We start from the raw sequence: 27755 nt of genomic DNA on the forward strand, positions 1-27755 counted from the left end.
ATTTGTTAAGTCACCAATGGTAGTGCCGTTTAGAAGTATTAATTGGCTTCAAGTCTATTGTGACTGGGGCATGGTCAGACCATGTGATAGGATATAACTGAGCTGAGCTGTGAAATAGGAAAAAATGAAGCATTTAAAGGATCCTTGCTGCACATCACTGACCTGCCAAAATCTAGATATTTTTTTATTATATACTTAAAAAATAAAAGCTGTGGCACAAATAAGGATGAATGAGATTTCAGCTGTAATTGTTCTAGTGAATTAAAGAAGTAAATTGGCTTCACTTTTACTTTACGCCAGTTTTCATTAATCTATTTAGCGGTGTTGTGTTGACTCTATGACAGTTCCTGCCAGGCACAGTCATCCCCTGGTGTTGATGCATGATCCAATTCACTCTCTGTCTCATAAAATTATGTGTTAAAGCAAATCTATGCTGAGTGTGACATGTTATCAGATATCATATTATCGCTGATACCATAGAGTCAGCAATGGGCACCAACAGCATATAGACTCTGTACAAAAACAGTATATGGTACATTTTTCTTTCCAGCACATTGTTATACTCCACTCCGATGTCTCTCCAACAGGTCACTACCTTAAGACCCTATTGTTTGACCAATGATTTAAGGTGGCAATGCACCTTCAACGACTGTTGGCAGCTATCTCTCCCCATCTGTTCACACGTGAATGTTCTGCATTTCTTATTAATGTAGAGAGGAGGGGTAAGCTAACACTGGACAGCTCTGAAGAAAAAAAGGGTAAGACAGTTGAAATCCAACATGACCGATTTTTCTCTTCACCATGTCTTGTCCATCATTTCACAGACGCACTATGGTTTTGAATAAACCCTGTGTCATGTTTCATTTCTCTTGTGGTGGGGCTTCTGGGAAATTGAACACCTACTGCCAGGTTTCCACACACGCTGTTCCCGAAGGGTGTCATCAAGGGGACATTTTATGTTTTGCATATTGTCAAAGGAACGTCTAAGTAATAGGGGTTGAATAAAGTACAAAACCCCTTTGATATATAATAAAATGAACTTACTCTCTGTCAATGACAAGACACATCACAGCCTCAGCAGCGATAACATTTGCTGTTCGGACATCCTCCCTAGAAGACAAAATCAGACATTTTTATCATCACCATCAATTAATCAATAAATTAATCAATCAATCACTGTTAATATAACCTGGAGATCTTTAAAAAAAAAAAAGTTGTAATTGATGAATTTAATAAAATTCTTTAATTACTTATTTCTTTTATCACATAACCATAGTATATTGAGAACTGAACTAGATCTGATATAGTATGTGAGTTATATAATGCTTTGTATCATATTCAGTTTAATTGCATTAATACAGCAATAGTTTGGATTCATGACGGAAATAAAGTGGGTACCATTGTAGTACGTTGCATAACTTTGCTTTAGTAGACTCTATAGTAAAAGCTTCTATTTGGCAAAATACTATGATGGGATCAACTTTTTTTTAATCAAAAAGTTAACAGATTGTACACAGACTAATAATACAGCTTTATGAATAAAGCTTTATGTTGGATTCAGAAGATTATTATAGGGCTCCACCAAAACCATCTGATTCAGCCAGATTCCAACTGAAAAGTGTTTTTCATTTTGTTCTGATGAGATTCAATTCTGGCTGTAAGTATACAGCTCCTGCATAGGACCATTATAAGCTTGTATAAAACTGGTATTACTCTGTAAGACTTAAATACACTCCTCAACTTTAAAAACGCAACACCAAGAAGGAAAAGTTGTGGGATTGACAGGATCAATAGACATTTTAAGGATAGAAAAATGATAAAAAATCTGAAAAAAAAAATATTCAAAACATTTAAATGTATTCAGTACTAGCTGAGTACCCGGCGTTGTCCTGTCCTCAGGTGGGACTGATTTGTGATGAAGATATTGTAAGCTGAAAATAGAAGAGAATGTGGCTTTGTGGGACTGGGCGGGATTTGCAAGCCAGACCGATGCACAAAAGGGTAGAAAATAAAATGGGTGGGGTTTAAAATGTGGGTGTGTCTTCTTGAGATGGGGTGTGGCTTGCAAGCCGGACTGACACATTCACCAGGAGATGCAGAGTGGAACTTGTGGAGTAAGGTACTGGAAGTCCCATATACTTGCATGGGACTTGAAATAAAAACCCATCTTTTATGTAAGGGTGTAGGTAAGGGTTAATTTAACTATCATATATTTTTATTTGACATATAAGTAATATGTGTACCAGGTATTATTGAAATATCTCCAGCCGTACGGAAGTTATGTGGGAACATAATTGATTTGCATGAGACTTTAAACAAAAACCCCGACCCTCACAAATGGGGGTAGTTAAGGGTTAAAGTAACTATCCTATATTTTGAGTGGACAAATTAGTAATATGTGACCAAGTATTATCGAAATATATTAAGCCGTTTGGAAGTTATGCAGTAACATATATTTCCCATAGACCTGTATGGGACTTTAAAGAAAAACCCAGACCCTGGCAAATTGGGGTGAGTAAGGGTTAAATCACCTATCCTATGTTTGTTGTTGACATATAAGTAACATGTGTGCCAAGTTTCATGTTAATATCTTTAGCCGTTTGGACGTGATGGTGGAACATACACACACACACACACACACACACATTGGGGGACATGTATCAAAGATTTTCCCCGTCTTGTGTTTAAATGTTTGCCCAAAATTTTGCGCAAGATGTTTTTTTTTTTTTTTTTGCACATTCAGTGGAGCATTTCCTTTAGATGTGCATGCTTCGGTGTACCTTTGAGTGACATATTTAGTACACACGAATTTACTAACTGCGTACATTTCCTTTACCGGCAGAAATCTTGCGCAATGACCATATTTTTAACGCAAATATAAGCCATCTTGGACTACACGTAGCAAGATACTATAAATCATCGATTTCATTTTTCAAAGAGTGGAGGTATGAGGAGATTACTATATTTGTGAATTTATGAAACTCCTTGCGCTTGATTGATAAATTTAGCGCATCTGCGCATCATTTTGAATTCAGCAAAAGAGGTAAACTGCTTCTACCGTACACAAATAATGATACATGTCCCTCATTGAGTTATATATATACTAGCTGAATACCCGGCGTTGCCCGGTTTTTCCTTCCTAATCCTTGTTGGGGAGGAAAATAAACAAAGCTTTTGACTTCATATCCCGTCCTCATATATTGTTGTCATATCCCAACCGCATATCCCGACCTCCTATCCCAACCTCCTATCTCGACCTCCTATCCTGTCCTCCTATCCCGTCCATCTATTCCGACCTCCTATCCCGTCCTCATATCCCTACCTCCTATCCCATCCTCCTATCCAGACCATCTAACCCAACCTCCTATCCTGTCCTCTTATCTTGACCTCCTATCTCGTCCTCCTATCTCGACCTCCTATCCCGACCTCATATCCCGTCCTCCTATCTCGATCTCCTATCCCGACCTCCTATCCCGTCCTCCTATCCAGTCCATCTAACCCAACCTCCTATCCCGTCCTCCTATCTTGACCTCCTATCACGTCCTCCTATCTCAACCTCCTATCCCAACCTCCTATCCAGACCTCCTATCCCGTCCTCATATCCCGTCCTCCTATCCCGTCCTCCTATCCCGACCTCCTATCCTGACCTCCTATCCTGACCTCCTATCCCGACTTCCCATCCCGTCCTCATATCCTGAGCCATAATATGTGTACCAGGTATTGAAATAGCTCCAGCCGTACGAAAATTATATGGGAACATACATTTCCCATCCCAACCTCCTATCCGGTCCTCCTATCCCATCCTATCCCGTCCTCCTATCCCATCCTCCTATCCAGTCCATCTAACCCAACCTCCTATCCCGTCCTCCTATGATGACCTCCTATCCCGACCTCCTATCCTGTCCTCATATCCCGTCCTCCTATCCCGATCTCCTATCCCGACCTCCTATACCATCCTCATATCCCGTCCTCCTATCCCGACCTCCTATCCTGACCTCCTATCTCGTCCATCTAACCCAACCTATCCCGTCCTCCTAGCTTGACCTCATATCTCGTCCTCCTATCTCGACCTCCTATCCCAACCTCCTATCCAGACCTCCTATCCCGTCTTCATATCCCGTCCTCCTATCCTGTCCTCCTATCCTGTCCTCCTATCCCGTCCTCCTATCCCGTCCTCCTATCCCGTCCTCATATCCCGACCTCCTATCTCAACCTCCTATCCCAACCTCCCATCCCGTCCTCATATCCTGACCCGTAATATGTGTACCAGGTATTGAAATAGCTCCAACCGTACGGAAATTATATGGGAACATACATTTCCCATTGATTTGCATGGGACTTTAAACACAAACCCCGACCCTCACAAATGGGGGTAGTTAAGGGTTAAATTAACTATCCTATATTTTAAGTGGACATATAAGTAACATGTGACCAAGTATTATCGAAATATCTCAAGCCGTTTGGAAGTTATGCAGTAACATATATTTCCCATTGACTTGCATGGGACTTTAAACATAAGCCCCGCCCCTGGCAAATGGGGATGGGTAAGGGTTAAATCACCTATCCTATGTTTGTTGTTGACATATAAGTAACATGTGTGCCAAGTTTCATATTATTATCTTAATTTATATATATATATATATATATATATATATATATATATATTCGTGTTGAGCGCAAATATATTCGAAATGCGAATTTCGGCACTTCGCGGTTTTGTGAATATTTAGAATATAGCTATATAAATTCATAATTATGAATATTCTTTTTTTTTCTTCACAGTACATACACATCACAACAATGATCTGTACTGTGTAAAAAAAAAAGGATCATCCCTCCCTGCTTCCAGCTTGTCGTCCAAAGAAGGCTCCAAAATTATTTACTGTGTCAGACTGGGTTCACATCATATTTTCTCCCATACGGGAGCGCATACGGCAGGGGGAGCTAAAACCTCGCGCTCCAGTAATTCATTTCAATGAGCCGACAGCAGTGAAACGTTCGGTCCGGTCGGCTCATTTTTGCACCGTATGCGCTTTTTCCCTGCACCTAAAACCGTGGTCAACCACGGTTTTAGGTCCGGTTGTAAAAGTGCATACAGCGCAAAAATTAGCCGACCGGACCGAATGTTTCACTGCGGTCGGCTCATTGAAATGAATTACATATGGGAGAAAACGTGATGTGAACCCAGCCTGAGTCGGTGTGGAGCGCGAATATTTTGTACATGCGAATATGCAAATATTCAGAAATATTGGCACTTCCAGAGGACACTGATCCCTCCCTTCTTTTAGGTGAAAGATATAATCGTGCATGAGCACTATGCGAATTTCATTACGAATTTTTGCATTAATAAAAAAAATGGAACAAACATATTTGCGAATATGTGAATTTCGAGAACATAGGATGAATATCCGTCCATATATTGGTGAAATATCGCAAATTCGAATATGGCCCCTGCCACTCATCACTATTCAGTATTGACTATGAGTGCACCCAAGCAGAAATACATTCACTTACACGCCCTGGCTCACTATTAATGAGGTTAGTAATGGTTGTCTTAGGAATTTCTGCAACGCTGATGCACTCGGGCACACAAATCATCAAGACCTGCTGCTTGCATCTGTCTCTGCAATTGCCGACAAATGATGTCCAAGATGTACTCAATGGGAGACAAGTTTCAAGATGCTGCAGGCTATGGTAGAACATTTAGCTCACTCAGGCTGCTCACAGTAGCAAAAGCAACATGTGGCCTGGTGTTGACATGTTAAAAAATTACTCCTGGGAAACTTCAGAGAAATGGCATTGCCTATATGTTTTCCAGAACAATCTTGGGCTCTCATTGTGTCCAAGACAGAAGTGCCACCCAGCGCTGAAGAGGATAGACCTCAAGTCCAGCCTCTTCTGCCATCTTGTTCTGCAACATGGTAGCCATTGAGAGCGGTGGAGTGAGAATAGTGGACCACCAGTACTAAAACGTCTGGTTTTTATCCCAGTGGTTTGTGTAGATGTCCACTTTCTATCACAGTACAGAATGAATGACTATGTGCCATTAATATATACTATGTGCCTATCACTCCAGTTCGTGGTTGGTCTCCAAACTCCAAGGGGACGCAATGTTGATATACCAAGGTCTCTCAGTTCAATGTTTTTGCCATTTTTTTCTGAGGTTTTATGTAAAAAGATTATTTGGCTTTTATACAATTAAGGATCATCTCACTTGCCATAAGTTGATCTTTTGCACATCTTGGTGAATGCTACTTCCTCAATTTGCATAACCTTAGTACTTGTCCTTCTTGGTGTTGCAACTTCAATGTTGAGAAGTCTGTTATGAAGGTAATATTTTCTAGTAAATTAGAACTTTGCCATTTTAATTCTGACTTTTTAGAATCCTCTTTAGACAGTGTTGCACCTTAATGTTGCAGTAAGTACTTCATTCACTGCAGCAATGTAAGGGACAATTTATACCAATAAGGCAACATTTCCTGCAGGCAAATAAACTCATTTCACTTATTTTATGCGCTTCTGCAGATTATGGGAAATTGAATAAATTGCATGACATCTAATGCTACATCTAATGCCTCCCTTATCCTGCAGCAAAGAGGAAAGAAAATATGGGTGATACATTTATTCTATGTATTATGGATTAAATCATTTATATAGTATAGAGGAAAAAGCTTGACTAAAGATGGACAAAGCAGGTGCACATCCATTTCATTACCATGTAACAGAAAGGTGGCATATAAAGAACAGAACCATAGACATCTCTCTATTAATATGCAGGGCAACATGTTATCTTTCAATTTTAAGGACTATAAATTAAATTAGAATGGACGTGCTTTGAAAGCATTACCACTGTTTCTAGACTCTACTGGTTGTTAAATACAGTCCAGAGGGAAAGCCTGCTTTCATGTAAATTCCTGAACAGTGCCACTCTTGTCAACTTGTTGTGTATGGTATTGTAACCCAGTCTAGTTTGTAACCCCCAACACCAAATATTCACATTAAATTTAAATCCCATCTAAAAATATCACATTATTTTGTAAATTGTAAAAAAATATCTAAAGTAAATACACTTGGTGCATAATTAATGTGCCTTAAAGGGGTACTTCAAAGGATAGGGGATAAGATGTCTGATTGTGGGGGTCCCACCGCTGGGACCTCTCTGCAACCTCTGCTGCAGCACCACAGTCATCCGGTGCACCGAGCGAGCTTTGCTCTGTGCCTGATGACTAGCGATGCAGCGCTGACGTCACGCCCTCTCTTTCAATGCAAGTCTATGGGAGGGGCATGATGACTTGCATTGAGGGGGTGTGGCCGTGATATCACAAGGGTGCTGCAGGGAGGTGCTTCAGTTAGATCACGGGGGTCCCAGTGGCGGGATCCCCGTGATAAGATGTCTGGGGGGCCGAGTACCCTTTTAAACGGAACCAAGGGCAGCATGAAACACTTACAGGTTTCCTTACTGTAATGATATACTGTATGACATACTCTTGCTGTGCCATTTTAAACTCAGTTTCTTAGTTAGAAAGCTGGCCAGTAATGGGGTCCTCAAGTCATGGGGTGGTCTCTAGTGGCTTTTCCATACCAAACTGACCACAACAGCATTAAACTACTGAGAGCTTCCCTTTAAGTTTCTTTTAAACCCTTAGTGGCATTACTAATTTTAGATTTACATGGTCACTATAATTTTGAACAACTTCCCTCCACGAAATAGCCGATATGATTCCTAACATATTGGCAAATCCCTTCATTTATGGAAAAAAAAATTTATTACCCCACTAGGGTATCTCCCTTTCCTGCAATCTTTTGTTTACTGCTTGTTATTTGGCTCAGTCCATTTCAAGGAACAAAGAAACCTTGGGCACAGCTTAGCTAGTGCTATGTGCAGGAGAGACAGAGCCTTGGCTGTGAACCTAAAATATGTGAGCCTATCTGCCTCCTTCAGAAGATCTATGCTGTGTAAATCAAGGCTTCATTACCATCTCTGACCACCAGTACATTTTTTTGCAGAATTCCTTTGTATTCCTGCTACTGTAAAGTACTGCCTCCTGAATTTAATCTCCCCATGTCTTTAGCTTTTCATTACCAATACAATAATCAGTAATTCGGTGCTTAGCTTAACCCCTTCCCTCCTGTGCTGCTGATGTTTTTTTTTTCTTTTCATTTTGCTCACTTACATGCAAAGCCAGTGGATCCATAGCCCCTTCTACCTCCACGTGCCACCTATAGGCATGTATTGTAAATTAACCCCAAGCACAGTGCCAGCCTTTTCAGTCCAGCTTGGGTACCATCTCCTAATATGGAGATAATAATAAATACTTATACACTAGTGTAAAAGGGAGTATTAAAATTCTCATCACTCCATTATCCCTCTGAAGATTTAATGTAACAAACCATGCAGGTTTTAAAAAAATATTTTGAAACAACAGGTTTGGGTAAAAAAAATTCTGCTGACACTTACTCCAGTAGAAGGGTATGCAAAAAAAAAAAAATTAATTAAAAAACAGCAATCTGAAACAACTTTTCCATGGTAATCGTCTCTTGTATGGATAATAACTATCTCTCTTGTTCTCTCACCCTTTCATAGACTATAAATAGCTTCAGATTTGTCATGCCTTACTAAAAAGATTGTCTACTAGTGTTGCTCGCGAATATTCGCAATTCGAATTTTATTCGCGAATATCGCATATTCGCAAATTTGCGAATATTGCAAATATAGCACTTTATATTCGAAATTACGAATGTTCGTTTTTTTTTCCGCATATGCAAAAATATATGCGCATATTCGCGAATATTGAGTCCTCCCTTATTTATGGTATAGGGAACTGTGACTAGTGCATGAACTCTGTGATTTTTTTGCCCAAAGAAACCAATAGGCCTGTTGTGGTCTATGGGGATCTCACAGCATGTAAAACAGTAAGCTAAGCAGGACCATCTTGACAGCACAGTGGATGGGAGACCACCACGTGTTTGAGTCCAGGGGTGGGACAGAGTATTACAGTGTTGTGGTTTAACTTTACTTTCCTGGAAAAGCTGCTGAGTTGCCCATAGCAACCAGATTGCTTCCTCCCTTTTTCAGAGGCCTTTTCAAAAATGAAGGAAGCAATCTGATTGGTTGCTATGGGCAACTGCACAACTCTTCCTCTACACTGGTTTTGATAAATCTCCCCCAGAGAGGGAGATTAATCAAAACCTGTCGAGAGGAAAAGTTTCTGAGTTGCCCATAACAACCAATCACAAGGCCTCTGCAAAATGAAAGAAGCGATCTGATTGGTTGCTATGGACAACTCAGAAACTTTTCCTCTGGACAGGTTTTGATAAATCTCCCTCTATGGGGGAGATTCATCAAAACCAGTGTAGAAGAAGAGTTGTGCAGTTGACCATAGCAACCAACCAGATTGCTTTCATTTTTGAAAAGGCCTCTGAAAATGAAGGAAGCAATCTGGTTGCTATGGGCAACTCAGAAACTTCCAGGAAAAGCTGCACATAGCAACCAATCAGATCACTTCTTTCATTTTGCAGAGGCCTTGTAAAAAATGAAAGAAGCAATCTGGTTGGTTGCTATGGGCAACTGAGCAGCGTTTCCAGGAAAGTAAAGTTAAACCACAACACTGTAAAACTCTGTCCCACCCGGGGACTCAAACCCATGGTGGTTTCCCATCCACTGTGCTGCCAAGACGGTGCTTCCAAAACGGTCCTTAGCTTACTGTTTTAAATGCCGTGCCACAATGGCCTATTGGTTTCAATGGGCGAAAAATCATAGAGTTAATGCACTAGTCACAGTTCCCTATACCATTAAAGAAGGGAGGGCTCAATATTCGCGAATATGCGAATATATTTTCGCATATGCGAAAAAAACAAATATAACAAATATGCGAATTTCGCGAATATATGATGAATATTCGTGCATATATTCGCGAAATATCGCAAATTTGAATATGGCCTATACCGCTCATCACTATTGTCTACCACTTCAATATTCTCACTTTTTGATTCTTCTCTTCCCTGCCTTATGTAAAAGGTGACATATCAATATTTTATCAATTACTGTCCCAAGCAGGAAACAAATCTATACCCTCTCATGTTATTAAATGGGAGCAAGATTTACAAATTGACCTCTCTCTAGAAGATTGGTTTCAAGCCAAAAAAATTAAGTTGATAAAAAATGATAACGTTTTTTAGAGGAGCTGGTCACTGGCAGACATCCTGTACACTAATTTTCTGATGCCCCATAACCTCTGAGGTTGTCACTTAGGTGACGAAATATGTTGAGGGGAGCACTGTGAAGTATTTTTACTACAGCACAATACACTACTCATTCCTTGATGCACACTGCAGATGTGTCCAGGTTACAGTTCATAAAAAAAGTGTATGCCTGGAAAGCGACAATGTATACATGAATATACTATAGTGTAGTAGTGCTGGGTTTTTAACTCTTTCTTTTGGCTCACATTTATCCTTAAAAAGTACATGTCATGATCTTGTTAAATTTTATAATCCTTCCAGTTCACTGTACCTTCGTGATAAATGACCCCCTGCCTTTATTATTTTTTTTCTAGTTTCTACCTTGATGTTGCCCTGTATATCTGTTCAGTCTCACAGTGAGATTCACAGACTAGGAAGGGGTGTTACCTAGCAGGCGTAACATCATCTGAAGCCATACAGGGGAGAACTTACTCCCTCACTCTGCTACACACAACCCAGAGCAGTTCAGTGTGAGATGAGCTAGGATTGGCTAAGGCTGCACACAAACCCTCTCGTCACTCCAAACTGCATTTCCTGATTTTGCACTTCTGCCAGGCCTGCAGGAATCAAACGTCTGTGCAAGAGATAGGGGGAAATGTGCTCTGGACAAGTAGGGAGACACCTAGTGGCAGCTTTTTTTAAACACAAATAAAACATAGAAAACTGCAGTAGAAAAAATTAAGTTTTAATGACAGTGCCCATTCAAGACAATTAAAAAGTATGTTTTACTGTACATAGTGGGGGTAAAAAGTGGATTTGTGTACTTCTACCCCTTCCCTCTGTCCCTATGTCACATCACTTAGATATCACAGTTGCTATTGACTGCAGCATTAAAGCTGCCAGGATTGGGCACATCTCTGATTTCAGCAGTAGTAGCAATGTCCTAACTATGCATTTGGAAAACAGATACGGCCGTTTTTAACCTTTTCTTTTTCTTTTCTTACTAAAGCCAGGAGAGGATATATCAAGAAGGGAAAATAAAAGACCTTGCTTTATATATCCCATTTGTTTTGAATCCACTTCTGCTTTTGGTATAACTGAAAGAAATGGCATGTCACAGTAAGCTGCTGCAGCATGCCATATTGTGCCCCGCAGCTGAAACCACCCATCATCTTAGTCCTAGCAAAGTAACAGCTCGTTTTTTTTTTTGGTTTTTTTTTAGAACTTGTTGTTTACACAATGCTACAACATGGGTAAAGAAATGTTACTGCTGTATGTAATATATTCTTATTGCTGATAAATATTTACATTTTCATTAGAACATGCTGGAATGCTTCAGACCAGAAACTCGCCTGCTACATACACAGAGGAGACATTCTGTGTGCGAACAATAAAACGTATTACACTTTTTATCGCAAAAGCTTTTACCTATCAATGGTTTGACTTTTATTGCATGGCAGCAAACTTGACATTTAATCAGGTGCATTAAAATAGAAACAACCACTGATGCATAAAGTATTTTCTCTCCATAAAGCGACTTGTTTCACGCAGCCAGGAAGACGTGTATATATGTGTAAACTAATAATACAAGAATTTCAATTAGATTAAACAAGTCCATCTCATTTTAATTAGGTTAGAATTTCAATATGACATGAATAGGTAAATAGGACAAGATTTTCTGCCTTGCCTGTAGCCGATATGGGATCATTGTAAGATTAGACCTGACAAGATGCAGTGTGAAATTCTATAGAATGAACATGGAGAATTCCATTTCCATCTCCCACAAGCTAAAAAGGAAAATCATTCACATGTGATTGCGCCTTAAAGGGTAATCTTATACTTATGTAAATGCATTGGTAATTACAGTGTGTTCTGAAAACAGCATTAGGAGATTGCTCATAGTTTACACACAGTTCTTAATTAGCGCTTGTCAGCGTAATGAAGTCAGTGGGAATAGGGACATAAGGCTGATATATATGTGACACAGTGGACAACAGCAAGCAATCATATTACAACAAAGAACAGACACTTCCTAATTATACATCCCTGGGGCATCAGTGGTATTAAAGGTGCACCTGTAATAGGAGCAAATGCATTTAGAGCTCTATGTGGGAAAGAAAAAGCTCTAAGCCATATAAAGAGTTATGAAATTATGGCAATTATTATTTTAAAGGGAAACTGTTACCAGTTAATCCACATTAACCTGTGTGTAGTGCAGGTGACACTGATAATAGTGTTACTTACCTGTACCCGATCCATTAGACTTCTTATCTTCCTCATTCTGGCAGAAGTCTTGGTGCACGGACAGAGCTTCAGGAGCATGCTGACGTCACCACAGTGACATCACCATACTCCTGAAGCTCCATCAATGCACCCAGCCTGCCGCCTGAACGAGGAAGATTATGGGCAAACGGGACTATGGATTAGTGCCAGGTAAGTAACGTTATTTTCATTGTCCCCTGCACTACAAACCTGTACCAACAGGTTAGTGTGGGAGAAACTGATGACAGTTAACCTTTAAACTTCATTAACCCTTTAAGGACGAAGCCCATTTTGGCCTTAAGGACACAGAAAATGTTATTTTTACGTTTTCATTTTTTCCTCCTCGTCTTCAAAAAATCATAACTCTTTTATATTTTCATCCACAGACTAGTATGAGGGCTTGTTTTTTGCGTGACCAGTTGTCCGTTGTAATGCCATCCCTCACTTTACCATAAAATGTATGGTGCAACCAAAAAAATACTATTTGTGTGGGGAAATTAAAAAGAAAACCACAATTTTGCTAATTTTGGATGGTTTAGTTTTCACGCCGTACAATTTATGGTAAAAATGACATGTGTTCTTTATTCTTTGGGTCAATACAATTAAAATGATACCCATGATAACATACTTTTCTATTACTGTTGCGCTTAAAAAAAATTCCAAATTTTTTAACCAAATTAGTACGTTTAAGATCACCCTATTTTGAAGACCTATAACTTTTTAATTTTCCGTATTAGCGGCGGTATGAGGGCTCATGTTTTGCGCCGTGATCTGTACTTTTTATTGATACCATATTTGCTTATATAAAACTTTTAATACATTTTTTATTATTTTTTTTTGTAATAAAATGTTTTAAAAAAGCAGCTATTTTGGCCTTTTTTTTTTTTTACGTTCACGCCGTTCACCGTAAGGTATCATTAACATTTTATTTTAATAGTTCAGATATTTATGCATGCGGCGATACCAAATATGTATATAAAATATTTTTTTAACACTTTTTGGGGGTGAAATAGGGAAAATGGGGCAATGTACGTTTTTATTGGGGGAGGGGTTTTTTCACATTTTTTAACTTAATTTTTTAACTTTTTTTACTTTCATTTTTACACTTTAATAGTCCCCATAGGGGACTATTTATAGCAATCACTCGTTTGCTAATCCTGTTCAGTGCTATGTATAGGACACAGCACTGATCAGGGTTATCGGTCATCTTCTGCTCTGGTCCCCTCACCTCCCGGAAGACAGCGGAGGCAGGTGAGGGGACCTCCGGCTGCCGTGCTGGATGATCGGTTCACCGCAGCAGCGCTGTGTGCGATCCGATCATCCAATTAAGTGACCGCAATGCTGCAGATGCCGTGATCGGTATTGATCACGGCATCTGAGGGGTTAATGGCGGACATCTGCGGGATTGTGGGTGTCCGCCATTACCAGCGGGTCGCTGGCTGCGATCAACAGCCGGGACCTGCCGCGCATGATCCGGGCATCGCTCCGATGCCCGCGGTTATGCTTAGGACAGAAATGTACGCCCTGGTGCATTAAGTACCGCATCACCGTTAAGGGGTTAACAGAACAGTTTTGAGTTCTGTTATCCCATTGATAAAAATGTAGTGTGCTAAAAACATAGATATCATTCCACTTAAATGGTCCCTAGCCTCTCAACAAACTCTGCATACATCAATAATACAAATGAATATAACAAACTTTGTAAGATATCTTATTAGAGAAAAGTGCCTCTTTTTCCATATATCTGGCTCCTTTCCTCCTCCATTTTTTACTTTAACTCCTCATCCACTGTGGAAATTTGCTCAAAGTCTATGTCACTGTGGGATGTTATATGCTGCTCATACATATTTATGAAAGGAAAAGGGGAGGTTAGCTGCAAATTCAGAAAGTGAATGTTCCATTTTACCCTAGGACTTGATTAAACAGCTTATACTGCTTAGTACTAGTCTATAATGCCCTCCATGCTGCTGTTGTTTCTGAGAGTGAGCTAGATAAACATAAGGGAGTAGGAACCTTTCTTCTGAGGGTGTTTGCAGTATACAGGACCCATCATAGCAGCTAAACTCTATTTTATGGCTCTGGGACAACTGAAGATTAAAGATGAAGCCTGCAGAGGGGAAAACAAATTATATACAGTGATGGCTGTAAGTATTGTTGCTTCTCATATAAACACACAACAGTGTATCCTGAAAGGGTGTTGAAAGTTTAGTGACTATTATGGTTTAGTTTTCCGACATATATACATAGTTGTTCTTGATAATAGCTTAGTTCATCGTTTCCAAACCAGTGTTGCAAAACTACAACTTCCAGTCCAGGAATGCTGGAAGTTGTAGTTTTGCAACAGCTGGAGACACACTGGTTGGGAAACTCTGAGTTAGAGGATACATGTGAACACACAAAATACCCTACCCAATTATAAACCTGGAAGTTTTATAGAACAATATGCAAATATATCAGCTGAGACGCCATGCAGCAACAACTTCCATCTGCATAGACTCTTTCACTTTCATAGATGTCCCAAAACTTTGCAGTCATTGTAAGATCTGGTTATTGCAGGAAAGCCCTGTCCCTTTATACGTCACATGCAGTAATAGATTCTGCTAGTTATCTTTGTCTCTTCAAGAAAAGTGTTCCTCTATAATAATACAGATCATCTATCATTCATCTCCAAAATGCTACCCATCTAGATCTAGGAAGAATGGCTGGTTAATAAATCACCTTCTGATTACAACAGATGGACAACTGTGACACAGGACAGATGGCAGCTGGGACATGTTTGCAGAGGGTTCTGAAAGGTTTGGAAGTCATGAAAAAAAACACATAATGCCTGTTGCCATTCCATTGTTGACTGCTGTCCTGGCATGTATGGCACCAGAGCCAAGTATTACATTACCATTTATTTATCCGAACCCTCACCTGTCAGATAAAACTGTCCTGTTACCATAAAACCGATATAGTGCATCATTTACTGAAGAAATACAGATTCTGTGCTTCTGCCATCATTAGAAAAGAAAGTCGAGATTTCCATTACAATCGGGCAGGCAACAAATGTATGTTAAGAATGATAAATACTGGCTTTCATATTGCATTGCATTATCCCTTAATGCACCTCTGTACATTCACCACTGCAACTTACTTATCCTTTTTCATTTTTAATGGTGTGTGTAATTCTGTTATTGACTAAACAAAAAGCAGCAAAAATCCAAATAAAGTCCCACCGAGGGGTACTCCGGGGAACTAAACTCATAGTCATTCTTTTCCCTCTCATCAACCTATTTAATTGTCTAAATATAATTTATTAGCTATATAGAGAAATTTCCCCTCTTTGTTTGTCACTTACATACATGAAGTGAGGGAATTATATCATCCAGCCATCCACCTTTTCTCTGTCTAAGTCCCTCTCTAAAAACAGCCCCCACCCTCCTGAGAGACACAGACCATGTGTCTTTTGCCCTGCACTGATGAGTCATGCTCCCTTTAGTACTGATAACTAGGAGGTGTGTGCAGCCTTAGCCATTCAGATGCTGAACCTCTCTATGCTGCTCAGAACAGTAGGCTGCTCTTAGAGAGTGGGATGGCTGGCAAAGCAGAGCTGCAATGATTACTAGGAGATATAGGCAAGAGGAGGGAAGGATGGCAAAGAATATAAAGCAGTCAGAGAAGACAACAGGGGCCACTGGAGCCATCCATATCAGGCAGGATGGTTTAGAGGGAACATTTCCAGGTAGTGTGGTAGATTTGGAGTTACCCCTTTAACTTTGCCATCCACGTCAGCCAAGTTAAAAAAAATGCTTTGACATGTTTAAAGATACACTATTGAATGCAAATACTCTAGTTGTCACAGTCATTGTCCCTGCTATTGCTATCTCCCTGATTTTGAAAGTCAGTGTCAACAGTTGTCCATGTAGTCAACCATTTTCTCCTGCTCCAGACAGTTCCTGACATAGACAGAGCTTTCTGGCACCAATTGATTGAATTTTTTTTCCAGTGGAGTACCCCTTTAATAACCTAGCTCGCACATTAAAATACTGCATGAATTATATGACATTTGCATGTATACAGTGTATCCATATAGATCAGAGATAAACATACAGGAGGACATTTATCATGCTTTTTACACAGCTTTTTAGTGTAAACTGTAAAAAGTGTGCAACTTTTTTTTCAAGTGATTTTTACTAAAGTGACTTTCAGTGGGGATCAAAAGTTTGGGCAACCCAGGTAAAAAATTGTATTAATGTGCATAAAGAAGCCAAGGAAAGATGGAAAAATCTCCAAAAGGCATCAAATTACAAATTAGACATTCTTACAATATGACAACAAAAGTTAGATTTTATTTCCATCATTTACACTTTCAAAATAACAGAAAACAAAAAAAGGCATCTGCAAAAGTTTGGGCACCTTGCCGAATTTATAGCATTCACAGCCCCTTTTGCAAAGCTGAGACCTGCCAGTGTCATGGATTGTTCTCAATCATCATCTGGGAAGACCAGGTGATGTCAATCTCAAAAGAGAGGATGACTTCTACAAATGGATAATGATCGTAAACACACCTCGAAATCCACGGGGGATTACATCAAGAGGCGTAAACTGAAGGTTTTGTCATGGCCTTCACAATCTCCTGACCTCAACATAATTGAAAATCTATGGATAGACCTTAAAAGACCAGTGCGTGACAGACAGCCCAGAAATCTCAAAGAACTGGAAGACTTTTGTAAGGAAGAATGGGCAAAGATACCTCAAATAAGAATTGAATTGAAAGACTCTTGGTAGGCTAAAAAATTGTTTACAAGCTGTGATACTTGCCAAAGGGGGCAGTACAAGATATTAACTCTGCAGGGTGCCCAAACTTTTGCAGATGCCATTTTTTTGTTTTCTGTGATTTTGAAAGTGTAAATGATGGAAATAAAATCTAACTTTTGTTGTCATATTATAAGAATGTCTAATCTGTAATTTGATGCATTTTTAAGATTTTTCCATCTTTCCTCGGCTTCTTTATGCACATTAATACAAATTTTTACCTGGGTTGCCCAAACTTTTGATCCCCACTGTAGGTATACACTTTTGCATTTTTACTTTGCAGTGGTAAGTGTGACTTAACCCCTTAAGGACACATGACGTTCTCATACGTCTCCATTTCCGAGTCCTTAAGGACACATGACGTATGAGAACGTCATGTGTTTTACCGGCCCCCCGCAACCATCTGGAGCGGAGCCGGTGCCCGATGCCTGCTGAAATCGTTCAGCAGGCATCGGGGCATATCGCCCAGGGGGGTCATGATGACCCCCCATGTCGGCGATGGCCGCAGATCGCTGGACAATTCAGTCCAGCGATCTGCGGCGGATTCCGGGTCAATCGGGTCTCCAGTGACCCGGTGACCCGGAATTATTGGCTGATCGGGGCCGTCAGAGACGGCCCCGAACAGTCAGAGCCAGCAGGGGTGAGGTGGCACTGGTGCCACCTCACGATCGCCCTAATTCGTCGGCCGGATTACCGGCCGACCAATCAGGGCGCCTGCTGTGGGTGTCACTCCCGCAACCCGCTCCGTCCCTCTTCCGGAGGACGTGAGCGGGTGCGGGACGTGCACCCCGGGTGCTGGGCACCCCGATCCCCGACGTCCCTGTTGAGATCGGGGCCCCAGGAGCAGCGGCGACGGCGGAGACGACGAGGGACTGACCTGTGCGGCGAGGATCGTTGGAGGTGAGTGACAGCCTCCTGCTGTTGCTTAGCAACAGCTCCTAGCATGCAAAAAGGGCATGCTGGGAGCTGTAGTTATGCAACAGCAGGAGGCAGACCACCACAACTCCCAGCATTCCCTTATGGGCATGCTGGGACTTGTAGTTTTGCAACAGCTGGAGGCAAATTCTTTCTATGGAAAAGTGTACCTTCAGCTGTTGTGTAACTACAACTCCCAGCTTGCACAATCAGCTAAAGTGCATGCTGGGAGTTGTAGTGGTGCATCTGGTGGTTGCATAACTACAACTCCCAGCATGCCCGTTGGCTGTCGGTGACTGCTGAGAGTTGTAGTTTTGCAACAGCTGAAGGCACACTGAGTTAAGTAGCAAACCAGTGTGCCTCCAGCTGTTGCATAACTGCAATCCCCAGCATCCCCAGCCAAAGTAGTATGCCTCCAGCTGTTGCATAACTACAAGACCCAGCATGCCCTTCCGCTGTCCGTACATGCTGGGGGTTGTAGCTTTTGCAACAGCTGAAGGCACACTGGTTGCAAAACACTGAGTTTGTTACCAAACTCAGTGTTTCACAACCAGTGTGCCTCCAGCTGTTGCAAAACTACAACTCCCAGCATGCACTGATAGACCGTACATGCTGGGAGTTGTAGTTTTGCAACAGCTGGATGTTCCCCCCCCCCCCCAATGTGAATGTACAGGGTACACTCACATGGGCGGAGGATTACAGTAAGTATCCGGCTGCAAGTTTGAGGTGCGGCAAAATTTCTGCCGCAGCTCAAACTGCCAGCGAGAAACTACTGTGAACCCCCGCCAATGCGACTGTACCCTAAAAACACTACATTAACACAAAATAAAATAAAAAGTAAAAAACACTACATATACACATACCCCTACATAGCCCCCCTCCCCTCCCCAATAAAAGTGAAAAACGTCTGGTATGCCACTGTTTCCAAAACGGAGCCTCCAGCTGTTGCAAAACAACTACTCCCAGTATTGCCAGATAGCCGTTGACTGTCTAGGCATGCTGGGAGTTTTACAACAGCTGGAGGCACCCTGTTTGGGAATCACTGGCGTAGAATACCCCTATGTCCACCCCTATGCAAGTCCCTAATTTAGGCCACAAATGCGCATGGCGCTCTCACTTTGGAGCCCTGTCGTATTTCAAAGCAACAGTTTAGGGTCACATATGGGGTATCGCCGTACTCGGGAGAAATTGCCTAACAAATTTTGGGGGGTATTTTCTGCTATTACCCTTTTTAAAAATGTAAAATTTTTGGGAAAACAAGCATTTTAGGTAAAAAAAATATATATATGTTTTTACATATGCAAAAGTCGTGAAACACCTGTAGGGTATTAAGGTTCAAACTACCCCTTGTTACGTTCCCCGAGGGGTCTAGTTTCCAAAATGGTATGCCATGTGTTTTTTTTTTTTTTTTGATGTCCTGGCACCATAATGGCTTCCTAAATGCGGCATGCCCCCAGAGCAAAATTCGCTTTCAAAAAGCCAAATGTGACTCCTTCTCTTCTGAGACCTGTAGTGCGCCAGCAGAGCACTTTTCACCCCCATTTGGGGTGTTTCCTGAATCGGGAGAAATTGGGCTTCAAATTTTGGGGGGTATTTTCTGCTATTACCCTTTTTAAAAATGTAAACATTTTGGGAAAACAAGCATTTTAGGTAAACATTTTTTATTTTTTTTACATATGCAAAAGTCGTGAAACACCTGTGGGGAATTAAGGTTCACATTACCCCTTGTTACGTTCCCCGAGGGGTCTAGTTTCCAAAATGGTATGCCATGTGTTTTTTTTTTTTGCTGTTCTGGCACCATAGGGGCTTCCTAAATGCGGCATGCCCCCAGAGCAAAATTTCCTTCAAAAAAGCCAAATGTGACTCCTTCTCTTCTGAGACCTGTAGTGCGCCAGCAGAGCACTTTTCACCCCCATGCGAGGTGTTTTCTGTATCGGGAGAAATTGGGCTTCAAATTTTGGGGGGTATTTTCTGCTATTACTCTTTTTAAAAATGTAAAATTTTTGGGAAACCAAGCATTTTAGGTAAAAAATATATATATTTTTTTTACATATGCAAAAGTCGTGAATCACCTGTAGGGTATTAAGGTTCACTTTACCCCGTGTTACGTTCCCTGAGGGGTCTAGTTTTCAAAATGGTATGCCATGTGTTTTTTTTTGCTGTCCTGGCACCATAGGGGCTTCCTAAATGCGGCATGCCCCCCAAAAACCATTTGTCGCTCCTTCCCTTCTGAGCCCTCTACTGCGCCCGCTGAAAAATTAACATAGACATATGAGGTATGTGCTTACTCGAGAGAAATTGGGTTTCAAATACAAGTAAAAATTTTCTCCTTTTTACCCCTTGCAAAAATTCAAAAATTGGGTCTACAAGAACATGCGAGTGTAAAAAATGAAGATTTTGAATTTTCTCCTTCACTTTGCTGCTATTCCTGTGAAACACCTAAAGGGTTAATACACTTACTGAATGTCATTTTGAATACTTTGGGGGGTTTAGTTTTTATAATGGGGTCTTTTATGGGGTATTTCTAATATGAAGACCCTTCAAATCCACTTCAAACCTGAACTGGTCCCTGAAAAATAGCGAGTTTGAAAATTTTGTGAAGAATCGGAAAATTGCTGCTGAACTTTGAAGCCCTCTGGTGTCTTCCAAAAGTAAAAACTCATAAATTGTATGATGTAAACATAAAGTAGACATATTGTATATGTGAACCCAAAAAAAATATATTTTGAATATCCATTTTCCTTACAATCAGAGAGCTTCAAAGTTAGAAAAATGCTAAATTTTAATTTTTTTCATCAAATTTTGGGATTTTCACCAAGAAATGATGCAAGTTACCATAAAATTTTACCACTAAGTTAAAGTAGAATATGTCACGAAAAAACAATCTCGGAATCAGAATGATAACTAAAAGCATTCCAGAGTTATTAATGTTTAAAGTGACAGTGGTCAGAATTGCAAAAAACGCTCCGATCCTTAAGGTGTAAAATGGCCTGGTCCTTAAGGGGTTAAAAAAAAAAAAAGATTGCATATTTGTAGCATAGCCTTAAATTACACCACAAACATACACCAGCCCAGGCCTGGCTTACAAAACTGGATGGAGAAAGTCGTACGGGTAAAAAAAAAAAAAGTTGCCGAAAAGTCGCAGAGAGGAAATCCTACAAAGTGGTGCACTGAAGTGAAATTTCCTAAAAATGTGTGTGAGCCCCATATTTATCACAGACCCTACACATACACAAACTAAACCATCAAAACCTGTGTATAAAATCAATGCACCTACACTGACTTTGATAAATGTACCCTACAATTTATACACATAAAACGGAAGGTGTGGGCACATATAGGTGTATTTCTACTTTACAGCACAACTTCCGAATGGTAATGATAGTTGGACAGTTAAATCATACTTTACCATGATGTTAAATCACCTGCCTGATGGGTACAGTTAAATCATACTTTATTATGATGTTGGTCCATTTGACAGGATGTTTAACCCCTTCCCGAACCATGACATACATGTACATTATGACCAGGAAGGTTTTCCCGAATTATGACGTACATGTACGTCATGCAGATACTGGCCGCTACTCACAGCATCCCGCCGCATCGTAAGATGGTGGCTATCCCTAATAGCTATCTTGCCTCGGAACATAGGGGGGTTTAGTCCCCCTCACAGCGTATGCTCCAATCAGCTAGTCAAATCTGACTAGCTGATGGCAGCGTTTGGCACATGAAAATCCTGAGCAGTTCGGTGTGTGTGTCCCGATCACGGGGATCGGGACATACACAATGCTCTACTAGGAGTCCCCAGTGTTCCTTACCTGTCCCCCTTCCCCCGGTGTTCGTTACCCGTCCCGAGCTGCCTACGCTGTGCCTGCTGTGCCCGCCTGCATGCTTCACTTTTTTTTTTGCAAAGGAGTGGTTTAGTTGTACAACAGCTCCCCCTAGTGCCCTAAACCTGTTACTGCATCTTTTGTGCACTAGAAACTAGGGGGAGCTGTTGTGTGTGTGAATATATATATATATATATATATATATATATATATATACAGACCAAAACCTTAATATATATATATATATATATATATATATATATATATATATATACATTGTCATAAGGTGGCAAGGAAAGGGTGTATTTCTTTTGCTCACCCTGAAGATTCTCTCACCTGCTTCTTAAGTAATGAGGCGGCAGGGAAGGGAGGTGTATATAAGATGGAGTCTAATCTGTGCTCTCCCTGGGAAACAGCATGTTGCTGTAGGGGGAGACAATCCGACCCTGTTATGGAAGCACACAGCTGGAATCTGTGAGTGGTCCAAGAAGTGGTGTGAACTTTGAGTAACAGGTTGCAGGAGTCACATGTTTAACTGGCTGAGGGTAGCTCACCAGTTAATAGTCAGGGCATGCTGATATGTGTAGTCAGTAACCAGACGGTCTAGGATATTTTTTTCCTGCGTTATGTTTGTTTTTCCCCTGCAACCTGTCTAAATAAAGCTGGCAAGGTGCCAGGCTTGCATGAATAAACATTGTTATCACCACTTAAAGGGGTTGTGCGCTGCCCTGCCTTTCGGAGCTCCGCTCGCAGCGTCCGGAAGTTCATTACTCCGAACGCTGTGTGCGGGCTTCCGTGCTCGAGGCCGCCCCCTCGTGATGTCATGCCCGGCCCCTCATGACGTCACACCCGCCCCCTCAACCAAAGTCTACTGGAAGGGGGCGCGACTGCTGTCACGCCCCCTTCCCATAGACTTTGGTTGAGGGGGGCGGGCGTGACGTCACGAGGGGCCGGGTGTGACGTCACGAGGGGGCGGCCGTGAACACGGAAGCCCGCACACAGCGTTTGGAGTAATGAACTTCCGGACGCTGCGAGCAGAGCTCCAAAAGGCAGGGCAGCGCCCAACCCCTTTAAAAAGACACATGTCAGCTTTGAAAAAATGGACTGGGTCATGAAGGCCAAAACTAGCTGGGTCATGAAGGGGTTAAAACTCCGTGGCATTCTCGGTAGCTCAGGAGATGTACCAAAATTCTATGCAAGTCTATGGGACTTCCAGTACATCTATTGATCTCGGTATTCTTGTACTTCAGAGATTGCCTGGGAGTTTTAAACATCCTGTCAGATGGACCAACACCATGGTAAAGTAGGATTCAACTGTCCCCATTAGGCAGGTGTGCAGAATAGTTAGTGTGGGGGCAGGGAGAGGGGACAGGTTAGGCGGGGAGCATGCTAAATCCTCTACCACATTGTGCTAGTAATCAGCAGGGTTAAAAATGGTCAGACTCCGACCAATCAGAAACTGGTGAAACATCATACCAATATACCACCAAAGTGACCACTTTTGCTTGCACTGGTTTATCTCAGTGAACAGTGCAGGCCAATCACAGTTCATGTCTTATGATATAATGATGTGCATATCCCCAATAGAAAATTGGAAATACAGTATGATGATATCATTCTCTCCTTGTCTACTTATGATAATGAGATGTTTGCTTTTTTTCAGACCAACTCATCCAGGATAAAAAATGTTATCAGATTTATTATACTCCCCCTACCCACAACATTACTTGGTGGTAATTGGCATCTTTCTCTACCCATCGTATGATGGTCCATGATATCCTTTCTGGCATTCTTCTGTAGTTTTTTGGGGGGACAGAGACATTGGAATTGATGAGAAAGAAAGATGGTCTGCCCCTTGTGCTGGATCATTAAGTCTTCTCATGCAGATGGTAGAACTTTTACTACCTATTTGTAAAAACTGTAACTTTTGCAAAAGTTGCACGTCATAAATCAGAGCATGAACTTTGCGTCTAAGAAAACACGTCCACAAAACTCACACTGGATTTTCCAGCACAACAAGCTATAAACGCTGGTGAATGCCGCTTTATAAATGCGGCACCCACAACTGCCTAAATATATAGGCTGATTTGTACATTCATAAATGACCCCCCCAAAAGTGGTTCAGGACTGGCAAATCTTTCTAACTGTCTAGTCTAAGTTTTAGACTACTTTTAAATTAGCTTACTTTTGAACCAAAAATGTGCACCACAAAGTGGTGCATTTTTGCTGCATGTAAGCCATGTCCCTTTTTAGGGAAGCCACACCCCCTTGACAAGCATGGTGCAAAATGTAAAATTTTTTTTCTTATTTGTTTTAAAAATGTGTTCTAAAATTCTGACACTCTTCCTTTTTTCACCCCTATGTAAGAACACAGCTTTATAGTGCTATCAGTGCAGACAAACCTGTGTGAGCTCAAACCTCTTCCCTTTCCTTGACTGAAGTCTAAAAGCATAAACCTTCACTATCATATTGTAACAAAGCCTCAGCTATGCCACCAAGACAACATTAGGGTGATTTTTTTTTGTTTTGTTTTTTTGTTTCTGAATATAAAAAATAATATTTTAACCTAAAAAGAAGTACATTTGTTGCTACTAGTTTCAAGAGTCAGACCTAATAACTAATAAATACATAAGCAAATAAATAAGCAAGCAAACAAAAAAAATGCATATTTTGTCTAGCAAAAGTATACAAACATCACATAACAGGGACTAAAAATGACAAGCAAACAAAACTACAAAACTGCTAAGCCTTAAAAGGGGTTCAATAAACAATGTAACAGCGAAGTAGTCAGTCACTACCCTTTCAGTGCTTTATAATATTGCTCTATTGACTTGAGTTTCCCTATAAACAACTTGACTGAATCACATAACACAGCTAGAATGACACAAGCTCAGCTTTATGAATGGTTGAACTAAATGTTAGTCCTGAAAAGAATAAACTTTAGTCGCCACTAACGGAATGAATATGTGGTCTTCAGCGTCAGAGTCATCATCACTCCACCCTATTGAACGGCGTTGTGAGAAGGAGCAGTCCGAGTCATAGTCAGAGTAATCCATCAGATGTGGCTTGGGCTCTTCCTGCCCTGTATGTGTCTTTCTCCCGTGCTGTGTGCATGTCTCTCCTTTCTCCAAACTATAAATGTAAATTATATGTCTTTCCAACCTTATGCTTACAAGGTCACAAATGTTCAAAGAGTATCTCCAAGTTTCCTATTTCACTATGGTGTAGCAATCTCCCAGCACTGAGATCACTGTGCAATGCAGAGAGAGATTCTTTGATGGTAGATTGTCTTTTATCAGATGTAAAATGTTAACGTTTTGTTTGCTGTGTTGCTTCCTAAGGCTGGGTTCACATTTATCAGGTGTCCGGCACAGTTTCCCTTTGGCGTGCCCCAGAGGGAAACTGATGCTAAAACTGGTCCTATTCATTTGAATGGGACAGTTCACAATCATCCAGCATCTTAATTTTGACGCCGGACGGTTGGACATGCTGGAGGGCACCGGACAGGGGAACGCAGCTGGCCCCTGTCCGTTGTCCAGAAACAATGGACGCCGGATGACAACTTGTGGATCAGTTGTGGATCAGTTGCGTCGAGATATTGGCCGGATGCCGGACATATGTGAACCCAGCCTTACAGTTTCTCAATGCCAAGGTCTACATCAATGTACACCAGTTGTGAAACTAGTGCTCCCACTGCTTGGTTAAATGAGACTAAATCCCAGAAATGAATTCTGCGGTCTGCAGCCAGGGAGATTTCATATCAGTGAGCACACAAGAGATATCCATCCTTTATTAGACAACTTCTGCTCCAGATGTAGCCTATTAGTATGGAACTCTTTAGGCTTTGCAGACCATGACCAAACTTAAGAAACTTAAAATTTTATATAAGTCTGCTATCTGGGCAAATAAAGTATTAGATAATTCATTGATATCAAAGACTTAAAATCAACCAGGAATGTTTTCCGTTTACTGTACTCTTATTTTATCAACCTTAAGAAATCCCCTTATTGTTCAATGCTGCTTATCACTGTACTGCCACTTCAAAAGTGACTTAAGTGCTGGGATATCTTGATGTTTGTGAGTCTTGAAAAGACATCCTCCAGAACTGTTGGTACTAAAAAAGTAAAGACACCAAATTAAAAGGGTATTCCAGCCATGGATATCTTATCCCCTATCCAAAGGACGTCACGCCACGCTCTAAAGTTCTGACATTACACCGCGCACCCTCCCTTCATATCTACGGGAGGGGGCGTGACGTGACATCACGTCTCTAGTCCTGGAAACACAGAAGTTTTCGAGACTGGAGCAGCAGCCCAGCATAGAAAGTGGGTGCTGCACAGAGATTGCAGAGGGTCCCAGCGGCTGCCCCCCCCCCACGATCAGGCATCTTATCTATGGCCGAATTACCCATTTAATTGGTGTACAACAACCATGGTCATAGTAAACCATAGTACAACTATAGTAATATTTACAAGTAATTGAAAGGTTGCAGGAATTCACGGTAGTCAAGAGTAAGTGTGTTCTTTTGGACACTGCAAAAAGTTTATGTGTAGCCTTGGTCTAAAAATAGCCATCATGGCACCTTAGTATAAACAATTATTAGATTTTCTATATGCCATTTCTTAGTGGCATATTATGGCATTTAAATAACCAATGGCTTTATTTCATTCCACTTAAAGTACTGTAAATGACATTATGACATTTTGAAATGTCAATGCCCCCATGGGTAAATATATCTATATATATATATATATATATATATATATATATATATATATATACATATATATACATATATATATATATATATATATATATATAGTATGTGAAAAACAGGCATATGACAAGAGGCTATCCAGGAAAATAGCACATTTAGTAAACAGTGGAAGCTAATGATCCCATAATATGGCAGAGGATTAATGAGAGCAGGGAAGAAAGAGAATACTGTAAGGAACAGATGGGTACCTGGAATAACATTGTTGTCCAGCAGCAGGTGCCTAAAGAGCAAGCTGTGTAGAATGTTCATTCAGAAAATGACAAATTGCTTCTGTGAACTGCATAATAACACAGAAATTCACAAAAACAAACCATAGGCTCCTATCTGACGTAATGGGGAAATTGCCACCCTCAGTTAGCTGTTAAAGAGGCGTAAATATGTAAAAAACAAAAAGAAAATGAGTAACAGTAACCTCTAGAGTTCTTAAGGGGCTGATCACATACCTGTTAACAGCATGACGATCAACCGCCTGCCCCCCTTCCCCCACCCCTGGCTGGAAGGAGTGCATCCGGCTGTGTACCATGCAGTAATTGTAGTGCGCGTGGGGAGGGGCTTTGGGGGGAAGGAGCCGGGGGGGATTTAGGGGTTGGGGGGGTTGATCCTGCATATTTAACATAGGGGGTATGTACTCAGCACTGACTGGGCTAAGATAGTGGGATCTTAAAGTGGAACTCCGGTGGGAAAAAAATTTTTTTCAAATCAACTGGTGCCATAAAGTTAAACAGATTTGTAAATTACTTCTATTAAAAAATCTTAACCCTTCTAGTACTTATCAGCTGCTGTATACTACAGATGTACTTCAGAGAAATTTGTGAAGTTCTTTCCAGTCTGATAAGATTGCTCTCTGCTGACACCTCTGTCCCTATCAGGAACTAGATATCACAGGCAAAAGGTAGGAAAAATTCAGCTCACCATTGTTGTTCTCAGACCCAGATCACATATATGGTAACACACCTCTCCAGTTGGAAGACTCGGAATGAGGCAAGGGCCGT

At 40.9% G+C, this 27755-nt stretch overlaps 1 protein-coding gene across 4 annotated transcripts in view; it reads right to left on the reverse strand.

Moving 5' to 3' along the window:
- PRKG1 (protein kinase cGMP-dependent 1) overlaps positions 1-27755 on the reverse strand; it is a 1084726-nt gene that overhangs the window by 52771 nt on the left and 1004200 nt on the right. For all 4 annotated transcript variants that reach the window (XM_056530020.1, XM_056530021.1, XM_056530018.1 and 1 more), the window contains exon 8: positions 1045-1110. In XM_056530020.1, coding sequence (XP_056385995.1) covers positions 1045-1110 — 66 coding nt within the window. The remainder of the gene's footprint in view (positions 1-1044; positions 1111-27755) is intronic.

This window comes from Hyla sarda, chromosome 7, assembly GCF_029499605.1.
Source record: "Hyla sarda isolate aHylSar1 chromosome 7, aHylSar1.hap1, whole genome shotgun sequence".
NCBI lineage: Eukaryota > Metazoa > Chordata > Amphibia > Anura > Hylidae > Hyla > Hyla sarda.